We start from the raw sequence: 12454 nt of genomic DNA, 5'->3' as shown, positions 1-12454 counted from the left end.
CCCCAACGTTTTGAGGATACCTGGCATCCACAAATAACCAAACTAATAGTTTGAAAACATTATATTCCCAGTCGCCGGTCTATCCTTGGTTTTGGCCAGGGTGGAAATGTTTAACATACACGTATAACCGTCGACACAACACCTCCGTGACCCTTTGGCCCTCACCGTTCTTGTCTTTGACGCGGCTCTCGTCGTAGCCGTTGCTGCGAGACTCCGGTTTGAACTCAATGTTTCCCAGCTTCAGCACGGCCGCCACCAGCTCCAGCACCGACTGCACCTCGTCCTCCATGAACCCCACGATCTGCATGGCATTCTGGGAAGGGAGAGTGCCACGGCGGTATGGAACAGCAGTGTCAAGAGTCGTGGATATTTACCCTCACGTAACCTAATGGAAACCTGAAGGTGTTCTCGTTTTGAGTTTCTTGTTTGTGCTTTTGTGTGTTTCTGTTTGACTTCTTCAAAGTAAAGACAAGCCGTCTGTGTGCGTTCGTCAGCCACACACACACACACACACACACAAAGGGGGATGCCTTCATACCCTGACTGTGCGGAAGTTGGCTGCGTCATCCAGACCGTTGACGTTGGCTGAGTCAAGACTCAGGTAGTTATACTTGCTGAAGTCTCGGTCGAGCTTCAGCTTTCCTGGGGAGACGATTCAAAACACTGGGTTTACATTTCGAAAAACCAAATTAAGGTTAGGTCACAGCATGACACAGAGCATATCAGAAGAGCGCGTTGGTGGAGGATCCCACCCACACACACACACACACACACACACACACACGAGTGGCTGCTGAGCCGCACCACTGGACAAAGAAACCGACTAACTAGTAAGCCAAGGCTTTTTTAGGTTGCCGATTCTCCTGAATCAATATCTCCTTATGAAGCGTATCGCAGAGCTGTTTGACGGGGCGGTGACGCGGTGAACACATTACTCAACATAGATTAAATGGATCTCTTTGAAAGAGAGGGGGGGGGGGAGGAAAAGGAACACTATCTGGTATCAAGGGATCTCTTCCTCTCCCCCGCTGTTCACTAGCGTTTGATTTGGAGTCGCATTAAGGGTGGTTAAACCTGAGCCCCTCTGATGTGAGGACCGACTTGAGTCGACGAGTGTCATGTTGTTTGTGCTGTCGGCCGGGGCGTCAAACAATGCCTTTCCATTTCCCAGGAAAGCAAATAGAGGGAACAGGTTCTGGAGTCTTTTGTTCTCGTCCCCGCGTGTTTGGTTCTTTTTCATTCTTGGGTTTGGCAGGAAGATGTTAACGTGTTAAGCACATGTTCCTGAGCACAAAGCGTGCTTTAAGGGGGGGGGAAACTCGAGTTAAATAAAATAAAAGTGTGTTCCTGATGATGTGTTCCTAAGGCTCTGTAACACGGCTACGTCAGCGTTGTGGCTGCTCGCTGAGTCATAGGGACACCACAGGCCTGACTAACTCATGCTATCAACATCCTTTCCAGGTCTCCCAATATTTCGTCCGCTCGACTCTCCGGTAAAACTACAAGTCTTCATGTCCGCGTTGCAACTCACTCAGTGTGTCGTCGGAGGCTCCAGACAGGAGCTGGTAGAAGATGTGGAAGTTCCTCTCCCCTCTCGGCTGCTTCACCACCCGTGACTTCTCCAGCAGATCTAAATAGGGGAGGTGGAAATAATGAGAGAGAGAGAGGAAGAGGGACATAGAGACACAGAAGGAGAGAGAGGGAGAGAGAGAGGGAGAGATCTCAACAAAAACAATGGTGCTCCCAGAATAGCTTCTTGTAGGATATGATACATCTGGAGGTTCCTCAAGTGGTTACGGTATGAGGCTATTGTTCAAACCACATCTGCCCAGATCCAAGTTCAGTTGCACTTGCAACCAAATACTGCAAGTTACCAGGGAAACCAGGCTTTGTGTATTGGTTTGGCCTAATATCGGTGTGCATGTGTGTGTGCGCGCGTGCACGTGCGTTTGCATGAATGAGTAAGTCCCGCCGTCGCGGGACAGGACGTCCCAGAGGAAGAAACAACAAACATGGGTTCCTCCTCAGCTGCTGAATAGAGAGCAGCGCTACCTGATCCAAGCGACCCACTGTGTGGCTGCCATCTACTCATTGAACCCTAAGCCTCTCCTCTGATCCAGAAAACAGGGCTTGGACTGAGCTTTTTGATGGTGCTGCAACACGCCAGCTGTGTATTCAAGAGGCTGACAGACTTGAGGTGTGCCATTAAGTGTGTGGGGGGGGGGAAACGACCATCCCTGCCACAATTCACCAGACAGACATTAAGTGCGGGAGAGCGAGAGAGCCAGAGAGAGAGAGAGAGAGAGAGAGAGAAAGAACGACACAGAAGCACACACACGACGAGACCAACAGAAAGTCCCTGCCTCTCGTGCCTCCCCGGCCCGAGCCGGGTTGGCCCGCTACTCTGCTTGGGCAGCGGCTGGGATCAAGCAGAGCCAGACCACTGGGGCTTAGTCTCCAGACACGCAGCCGGAGGAGAAGGGGGTGGTGGAGGTGGAGAGGGGGGAGAGATGAATACTAAAGTGGCGCCCACAGGCCCTGGGAGCCAGGCCCCTTCCAGGTCCGGGTTCAGACACGCCGGAGCTGCCAGCTTATTCATTATGCGACGACAGCTCATGAGCGACTTGGGCACCCCAAGTGCAGAGCTTTTATCAAAGACTACCAAAAACCTGAAGGACCTCCTACTGTCTCTTGCACTTCACGAAGTTATTTCATGCCAGCCTTAAAAGTTGCCAACCCGCGTGGGGTAGGCACCGCCACGCTTCGATCACAGACGGACTCCCGCGGGCGGCAGGGAAAGCGCTGCGGCAAGGCGGGAGACACTGGATAAACTTTAAAAGACATCCCGACTCCTCCCCGTAGGGGGCTCCGCCGCGGCCCTTCACCTTTTGTCCACTCCTCGTGTTATTGCTTTCCGGAACAGAACAGCTACACACGCTACAGCAGATCCAGACGAGATTGCCGGGAGAGCATTTTGAGCCGCTCAGTTTCACAGCATTCTCATTGAAAAGAGAAACAGGCAGAAGTACAGCGCTATAGGATAGTGGATAGTTACTATAGGGGTATAGCAGTAATCAAAAATGTTAAGCACAGGGATTCTGCAACACAACTTCCGGTCATGAAATACAATAACAATAAAAAAAACAAAAACAAGGCTGGAGAGGGTTGGTGTGTAAAACCACAGAATGCTTCCCCCAGCGTTCTTCTTTCCAGTCTGAAAGCTGTTAAAACGATTAATCAGATAAGCAGAAACGCAACGGTTCACTGCAAAACCACCAGGCACCATTGCCTTCCAGCTTCATTCAAAACAATCTGTCTGTGTCTCGCCAGCCGTCTGGGGCGACCAAAAGTATATGAGTTTACAAAGCTGTTGGGTGTCTCGTGACTTCAGCTCCCAGATGGACGGACAACCTGACACACACACACACACACACACACACACACACACACACACACACACACACACACACACACGTTTGTGGTACAGACACCGGCAGGTCTGTATTTCCATGACCTCAGGCAGAGAAGTGAACACAGACAAAACAAAGTGAACAGAGGAGAGATGGAAGCAGGGAGAAATGATAGAGCGAGAGAGGTGGGGGGGGGGGTCAAAAGTAATTCATTGTCATTCTACGCAACAGCTGGAGTTTCATTGTTGAAGAGAAAAAGGCCAGACAAAATGACGAGTTGATGCAGCACAGGTCTATGTTGTGGACAATTTTTGGGTTGTTTGTTTATTTTTTTTTTCGATTTTCAATTTGGGGGTCAACTGCTCCAGACAAACCCGGCAATAACGTCTGTAGTTACCAACTCGCTGGGGGCCCCGCCTTCTTCTCCCTCCATCCACTGTGATTGGCCAATGAAAACCTTGACCCAGTGGTGTCACCACTCTTTCTCAACTCTGCCGCGCTTATGTCCATCAGGAGTTTCTAGTGTCTGACCCCACGTCCCAGCGACTGAGTGAATGAACGAGTGCTGTTGTGGGCATGCCCCACGACGGCTCTACAGAATATAAAGACAATTAAATAAAGGTACTCACAGTTACTAATAACTCCTCCCACGGGATCTCCTTTGAAGTCAAACTCGATGTCCATGTATTTCCCCTTTGGAGAGAAAAAGTGCAGTTAAAAACCAACCACCATTATCATACTGAATGTAAATTGAAGAAAAAACATTTAAAAACACAATGAGGACCCAGTACAGCGTTGACATTTTACACAGACAAAATGAGAAAATAAGGACTGCTTGGACTGGACCGGTTGTGGCACAATCAGTAAGGACGGTGCTTTCAAGGCCTTTAATGTCATAAGTCTGCGACTTCACCGGCAAGAAAACATAGCACACACACCTCGGCCACACACAGGCCTTTGAAGACCCAATCAAAGGGCCACTAGTACAACAAAGAAGCAGATACGAGTCCATCTCAAGGAGATGGCGGCGTAGTTACGAAACGGCAGCCACTCACATGGTTTCCCCAGAAGTAATTGACTTCTGTGGAGGAAATTAGTTGTTGTTTTTTTCTATCTAGTCCTTTACAAAAAGCAGTAAGACAAACTATTGGAGGGATTGTCTGCCTTTTCGATGCGAGACTTGGGAGCCCAAACAGTGAGTCCAGTGTCTCAAACACTAACTTTTTTTTCTTAAATGTTTTTTATACCACCCTCTTTTTTTCCCACTTTACTGTGGTATTTATAAACAGACAGCTGCCGATTGCCGCTGTGGCCAACGGCTTCCTTTGGCCAAAAAAAACTAAACACAGAAAAAAACATTCATGTCCAATTCATGACAGAGGAAGTGACATCCTACAAAGAATCTTCCGGCCCTTTTTTTCTGAACATTGAAGAGGCCGTAGTGACTGAAAAGCATCTGGTGCGGCGTGAGGTGCCCATCTGCCCTTCCTGTCAAGGTTACCCATATATAAGCTGATGAAGGACCCTAATCCGTAATACTCCCTGTTATGGCTGCATGTAAGCCCCGAGCTGTGACGACACACAGAGCTCTTGGTGCCATTTCAGAAGGACAGGCGTGCCTCTCATTTTTAAGTATGTCAAAAAAAGAAAAAAAAACACGGCTGCAGTTGAGAAGTAATATTATTGGCACTTTAGCCGGTGCTTGCTTAATGACGCTCCATTATACCAATGATTAAAACAGTATTGGAGCTTTGGTTATAGTTAGAGCCTTTTATAGCCTGGGTAAAAGTTAAACTACTAAAAACTCCGCCAGCCTTTCGAAAAAAAATGTTTTCTTCTCGTTTCGGTTTCGTGCCGCCGCATCACTGCTAGGTTTCTGTTTGACACGCTGTAAAACGTGGTCGAACTGACAGACTTGTGCGTTGTTGTTCGGCACCGGACGCCTGCCCCAGCCGGCAGTGGATGAGCAACAACAGGGGTCAAAGGCTGTGAAAGGACTCGAGGTCGCAGCTAATCCCCCCCTCCCTCCTTCAACCAACTATCTGCCAAGATTGCCGGCCCGCTAGCAAAGACGCTGGCCAGCTTGTGCACAAACGCCAATATTATGAAGGCCCGTGGCAGAAGGAGACAGTGGCTGCTCTGTGCAGAGGACAGAGGCTGGAGTCATACCGTTGGAAATCCGAGATGAGCATAAAACGAACAGAAAATGAAAACAGGAGACCAAGAATAGCTCCCCGAAACGCTGTAATGCGCTGCCAATGAAGTGATTGGGTTGCCAAGGCACTAAACGCCTGTCGTTTTATCACTGTTGCATGGAGATGAGGCCTAGCGCTGCCGTGGGACTGTTTGACGGGACTTGCACACAACTAATAGGTCCACGATTCATTATTGTCGTAGAATAATGTTCAAAAATTAAAATGAAAATAGTCCCAGAGTCCTCTTCCAGCTCAAAAAGCAGATAGAGAGAAGCAGCAACAGAGTAGTAACAGTGTGAACAGTTCAACTGTGGTCGGTCCGGATCAGAAACGTCAGAGCCCTGCTTTAATCCTCCACAAATGCAGCCTAATTTGAAAAGGGTGCAGACACTAAATTGAATGGAAACACACACACACACACACACACACACACACACACACACACAACACAATGACACACAAATATACTCACAAATCTGGAGGAGTTGTCGTTCCTCACAGTTTTCGCATTTCCAAAGGCTGAAAATGAAGGGGGGGCAGAGGATTAACTGCAATGTTAAGCAAACAAACCAGTCAGACTAATTTCACCGCAATGCAAAAGCCATTCCAGAGCCCAAGACCTAATAATACTTGATCCCGAACCATGAGGCACATCACCCCAAATAGCCTTCAATCCCAACCAGGCTTGATCGTAAAGCCATTTGTATTGATGAAGCCTCATGATTCGGGTTGGATTAAGCAAAGTGCTTTGGTTTACCGGCTTAGGGAACGGACATGCGCTGATGCGGCCACATGAAGGCCAAATTGTTGCATTCACACAACAATAGAAAACGTGCCGTCATGGTGTAACAAAGACTTTAGCCAATGTCTGTGTTGAACTAGACCAAAGTTTTCCCATGCAGGCTCTCTCTCGTGTTCTCAAGCAGGGAATGTTCTCTTGTTATGCCTTTTCTTTCCTGTCACTCCCCCATCCAGCCCGTGTCTTTAACATGGAAACTTTGTTAGCGCACTGCAATATGAACTACTGCTGAATTAAAGCTGCTATTCAGCCCAAAGAGTAGAACACAATACTGCCTACGTTTCCTAAAAGTCTGATGACCTTTGAATGTTAGTTTGCAAGACCTTGATAATAGTCAAGTCAAGTTTATTTGTATAGCCCTTCATCTCATTGACAGTCTCAAATGGCTTTACAGGCCAATTATTTATGACACCCTGCTTACCCTGGCACCCTAAGGGCTAGAAAAAACTCCCTTAATTAACAAGGAAGAAATCTGCAGAAGGAACGCACAGTCAGTGATCCCTCCTTCCAGAAATGCCAAGAGTGCAATGGGGGCCATCATTAACATACATAGATGTGATACAAGCATACTTTTAAAGAAATAATTAAGGGAAGGTTATTGTGCACGGTGTTGGGGCTCTGTATAATAATAATCACGTTAAATAGCTATGAGAATAGTCAGGAGGCTAAAGAGGGGACGGCATTAACCCTCTTGAAACAAAAATCATAAAGATAAAGACACCAACTTGGAGTGGACGGATTTTGCGCTCGCTAAGACAAAGCAGCGTAGGCCGGTACACTCCATTCTGTGAGCGGAGGTGATCCCTGGGCTCTCCCATTCCCCGGTTTACGAGCCATTACAGTGGCGACGGCTAAACTCTTGCAGATGTGCTGCAAGAGTTTCTGCCTGTGGCTCGGCCCTTGGCACACAGCTCTGTCGTTCATGGGCATTTCCTGTCTGCTTGCCCCCCCCCGCAATTAAAACACAGCTGTCCCTGTGCCAACACCGGGCTGAGTGCGGCTGCAGGCCAGGGTTTCCTACATGTGTGGCCGAGCACGTTGTTGGGGAAAGATGTACCACGGTGCGATCAAAAGGCCTGGTGTTGATGACAGGATGAAGACGTTGCATAATAGTTTTTTTCCATAAAGAAAACATCCCTGTTGTCAATAGGGTGCGATAATTGTATATTTAATGAGTATATCCAATAGCTTAAAACACTTTGGTGGAATTGCACTCTGAAAATCCAACAACAACCTGGGAGCGTTTGACTTTATTTTGTTTTAACTCAACCTTGTTTCCGACTTGCTACCCACCAACGAGCTCTGTCGCGGTGACGCGGGGCGTGGCGTCACAACAGAGCCTTTACTCTGGGAAGTTTTGCTTCTTCCCCAGACCCTGTGGTGTGGTACCGTGCCAGCCAACACGGAACGCGCCAGACGGATCATCACTCACCCTCCAGCACAGGGTTGGACTGCAGCAGCTGTTCTTTAACCTTGTTCACCTCCTGGCCCTTCCCACACACCGCCGCCACATAGGACATCACCAGCTTACTGGCCTCTGGGAAGCAACACACACACACACACACACACAGACACGTTTACATTAGCACAACCGTCTCCCCGAAAGTCCCCCTTACATCATCGCCCCAGAGCCCCATTTGGTGCAGGGTGGGGCGCACTGGACTTGTCTGGAGTGCAGAACGGGGGGAAGAGGCCCCGCACTTTCACACGGCCCACCGACGCCCTGCCTGTTTGCTTAGATGGGGATCATTATTGCATCAGATCTTCATCATCATCATCATCTTTAATTTGATGAAAGTTCGATGGGAACCAACGTAATTCTAAACAGATGCGATTACCGGGTTGGGTTGACCTCAAGGCAATTTGATTGCAGATATTAAGTAAACACATTAGCTGCATCGTTATATCTCTAATTTAATGAAGATTTGATTAGATGTTATAATAAAATCTCAAGTCAAGCACAATGAGCACAAAAATTTAGACTCCATACATACACCGTAAATGTTTGAAAAAAATATACATTACATCACCGCCAAGCTATACAGTTTAATCTGTGCATCACGATGCATTTATAGACCACCATTTCATTCGGCTGGCTCAAAGTAAAAACCGAAGAGTGAGTCAGGGCCAAAATCACAGGCCACCGATGTCAAAGTCAGGAGATTTTGAGAGTTTTTGATTGCAAGATGACATAGGGTCGCCGGGACATCTCGCGCTGTCTTGAGCAAACGTACATGACTCATAAGAGGTGCCTGCCAAAATCTGGGGTTATCAGACCGTTGCACGCGTCACCGTCGACCCAGACGCATGACACTGGTGACAGGCCGAGCGAGGCGCGGGGACTTGGCCCCGACGGGCGGAGACCACGGATGGGCATCGACAGCCAGACGCGTCCAGACACACTTCACATTCTTCACAGCGTGGAAGACGATAAGCCAAACAAAACGACCGCGATGAAAGACAGATCAGATGTCGGGTCTTACAGAAAGGGTAAAGAAGAAAATAGACATTGTTCCTCGTTCTTCCAGGCAGGAATTTGAAAAGTTAAAAAAAAATAAGATTTATCTCGCTTTACCATCTGTCTGAGGCGAGCGGCTTTTACAACACTTGCCCAAGGCTATGCGGGCATCTGCGAACAGCTCCTGATAACATTTTTGTCCAAACTCCACCACCCTAATCAGTGGAATCTTAAACCTCACGCAGAGAGAACGCTGCCAAAACCGTACAGCGATGTCGGTGACCTACAGAGAACTAGGCAGGTCATCTTTGGCTGTCCCGCATGATGGGGAAGATTACCCTAAATCCAAACTGGTCTACTTTATGGAGCAAAGTTATTAAAGCTTTAATGAAAACTGAAATGTTCTGCACCACTTTTAATCCGAACTCATGTTGGGTCACTTGTAATATTTGTTGTTAATTTCGTAGAAATTCGATGATGTGCTTGGTAAAAGGTTTTCACAACATCTCGCCGACTGGCTCAGCAAAGGGCGGCTCATCTGACCTGCATGTTCATTCTGCCACCACTCCCCGCCCCATATCAACAGCATCCACTGTCTCAGAGATAAACCGGTTCCCCGAGTCATCCTCCATGTTGTGCTTAATCCTTTATTTTGGTTTACCAACTCTGGTGATATAAAGGCCAGCCACCGATGACATTTTACAGAGGGCCATATGGGAGTGTCACAGGACAAAATGGTGATTGTTTTTATTCTGCTTTGGGGAAAAGGTCTGTACAGTGTTGAAAAAGTTTCGGTCTGACTCTCTTGTTCAGACAAGCAGAGGGTATAAGTTTAGTACAGCATGATCGTGGGAACTGTTTCAAGATGCATAGATACACATAATTCTTCCAATCTCAAAGGGAAAAATACATTGGGTTCTTTAATCTTCCCTCGCTCTTGTTCCTGTGAAACATATTATAGTTTAATCATGAAATTGTCAAAATGTAAGAGGATATTCTGCTGTGTCGCTGCAGTCCAATAGACTTGGAATGTAAAATAAACCTAATCTTGCTTTAACTTGGAAAGGCTTCCCCTACTGGAAGAGTGATCTTGTCCGGATAAGAAACTGGTAAGCTGAGTGACCGAGTGTCATGCAGTAGGAACCACGCCCTTGAGTCATATGTTTGGAAGTGATACAAATAGACACAACAGTGTCTATAAATGGTGGCGTCATATAGAGCAGACACTGTATACCAAGTTCCTTGAAGTTCAATCGTTTCATCCACATAGAGAGAAACCCTTGTGCTTTTCATTTTTTTTTCAGCATTGGCGTATCATGATTCAAATAAGACATGATGTTCAAGTTTCCCCAAGACCTAATTCGCCTTACTAATAACCATAATGAACAAAAAAATACACCACATACAACAAACTAAGTGTACAGACTGTATGTCGGTACGCATATGTCCTCTGCAATCCAGATTGCTTCCTTCTTCAAATGATGTTTATAGTTGTTTTGCAATGGGGGAGGGAAGAAACAACCGAAAACCAAACCATTATCTTGGTGACCTCAAGGCGAAATCATGGCCTAATCTCAGTCCTTGCAGCGACATATTTCCTTATCAAACGGTGGTGTGGAAGCCACGCTCTTGGCAGGCCTTACGTCACTTTGAGCAGGTGGCTGTTGTTTGCAGGCAGCAAATAACAAAAAGGGGCCAGCGGCAAATTCAAGGCCTTCAGGGAGCCATTAGCTAGGTGGTTGGTTCATCTTCTTGGGTCCATCATTGTAAAACACAGCCATTTCCCTCCCAAAAACCAAAGGACAAGGGCACATTTTATGGATGAACAGCAGTCTGTGGTGTTACAGGAGGGGTGAGCTCCGGCGGGTGACTTACCAGTCTTCCCAGCACCACTCTCCCCGGTGATGAGGATGCACTGGTCCTTATCCTGGTCCCTAAGCGAGCGGTAGGCCTCATCTGCCAGAGCGTAGCTGCAACCCACAAGAGCATTCTGTAAGTATACACACTGTTACTAGAGTCTCTAGGCAACAGGGGCCAAACAATCAGTTATGTCATATTGATGAACAAGGCTGGAGCAAAAGCTAATTATTAATTATGTAATTATTAATTATGTTGTACCGTCATACCATTGCATCAGGAAGCTTTAATGAGCTCTATTAGATAAGCGTTTAACTTAATAGTTTCTCCTATTGATAGTGTGTGTGTGTGTGTGTGTGTGTGTGTGTGTGTGTGTGTGTGTGTGTGTGTGTGTGTGTGTGTGTGTGTGTGTTGTCATGTCATCCATTGTCACACACACATTCCAGCAAAGGCACACAATGGGGAAAGTGGGACAATTGGACCACCCGCTAAACATGAACCATTGGTTATTGTGTTGCCCTTCATGGGAACCGTGCATGCTGATTGTTGGGAACCTGGGTCTCCGGTGTCACATCCCTATGGCAATATCCTCATACAATCATCCCGGGAACCAGCTAGTATGATGCTACGAGATGACGCTACGAGATGACGCTAAGAGATGATGCAATTGTACAACTCCCCTTTGGCAGGCAAATAGTCTGCTTCAGAAGCTTCTGAATCCGTGTTCCAGCTTTCTTTGCCGGGAGCCCACAAGACTTCAAAATTGGGCTGTGAGGCCTGCCTTTTTTCCCCCCTCGTCTGTACTTTTTTTGCGACTTCATTTCTCAGGAATTCTTTCCAAAGCCACGACTAATAATAGCCGTGATTGTTGGGAAATGTAGAATGTCGTTTTCGACTTCGCCCTCCCGATTCCTGACAGAACTCAAGTCCTGTCCTCGGTTGAGGAGCCGGTGATGGTTGGAGACGGGGATAAGGACCCTCTGTCAGTAGGTCATTGTCAATTCTTGACTGAGCTGTCCATACTGGCAGAGCAATGCCACAGCAGGGAGGTTTCAGGGAGAAGTGGGTCGAGTGCTCAGAGGAAAAACTTCTATCACACAAAAAAGTCCCCCTGAATGTGTCCTTGACTCCTTGGGCATGATCAAATTAAAAGCTACAAGGAAATGGGAAACATTAGCAAGGTAAGCAGTGGGGTCTTATCTAGGTCTACAGTTTAGTCTTAAGGACTCAGAATAGCTGAAATCATAAGTCTGGGAGGTTATAACGTATAATAGCATCGAAACTTAATTTGTCACGTGTCAAATCTAAGGTGTACTGTTGTGTCCCAGTGTACCAAGCAAGTGTCCTTAATTGAGTCATTAGCGTCCCTTGGAATCTTACACTGAGACAATGCTTCATGCTTTTCGACAAAGAGAGGGCCTTTCAATCATAATTACATGAGCTCCAGTTGACAAGATGAACTGATTGAGGTGGAGGTTTAGAGCCTCTTTGGAAAAGTGAAACAAAAACCAAGAGCAGCCGGTGATACTGGGACGATAAGTAGCAAGGTCTCGGGATGGAGAGCCTTCCAAAGTGTGAGGTATGGCTAGAGGGACGGATAAAGCATGTAATACTTTAAAAGAAGGCTGAATGTTCATTGACCCCCATTGAGGAGCTGCTGATTGTTGCCAAGCAATTTTAAGGACACGGGAAAGCCCGGTGAATGCCTTCCAGACCTCAGTATTGGCCTGGCTAA

The 12454-nt window shown here is 47.1% G+C and overlaps 1 protein-coding gene across 3 annotated transcripts in view; it reads right to left on the bottom strand.

Moving 5' to 3' along the window:
• myo1b (myosin IB) overlaps positions 1-12454 on the bottom strand; it is a 53841-nt gene that overhangs the window by 21400 nt on the left and 19987 nt on the right. For all 3 annotated transcript variants that reach the window (XM_079733950.1, XM_079733951.1, XM_079733952.1), the window contains 7 exons: positions 10738-10832; positions 7837-7941; positions 6078-6124; positions 4040-4103; positions 1532-1630; positions 539-642; positions 166-313 (listed from right to left, as the gene is read on the bottom strand). In XM_079733950.1, the coding sequence (XP_079590076.1) occupies positions 166-313; positions 539-642; positions 1532-1630; positions 4040-4103; positions 6078-6124; positions 7837-7941; positions 10738-10832 (662 nt within the window). The remainder of the gene's footprint in view (positions 1-165; positions 314-538; positions 643-1531; positions 1631-4039; positions 4104-6077; positions 6125-7836; positions 7942-10737; positions 10833-12454) is intronic.

The sequence above is a fragment of the Pollachius pollachius genome (genome assembly GCF_949987615.1).
Source record: "Pollachius pollachius genome assembly, chromosome: 3".
Classification (NCBI taxonomy): domain Eukaryota; kingdom Metazoa; phylum Chordata; class Actinopteri; order Gadiformes; family Gadidae; genus Pollachius; species Pollachius pollachius.
This window is presented reverse-complemented; position numbering and strand designations above follow the sequence as displayed.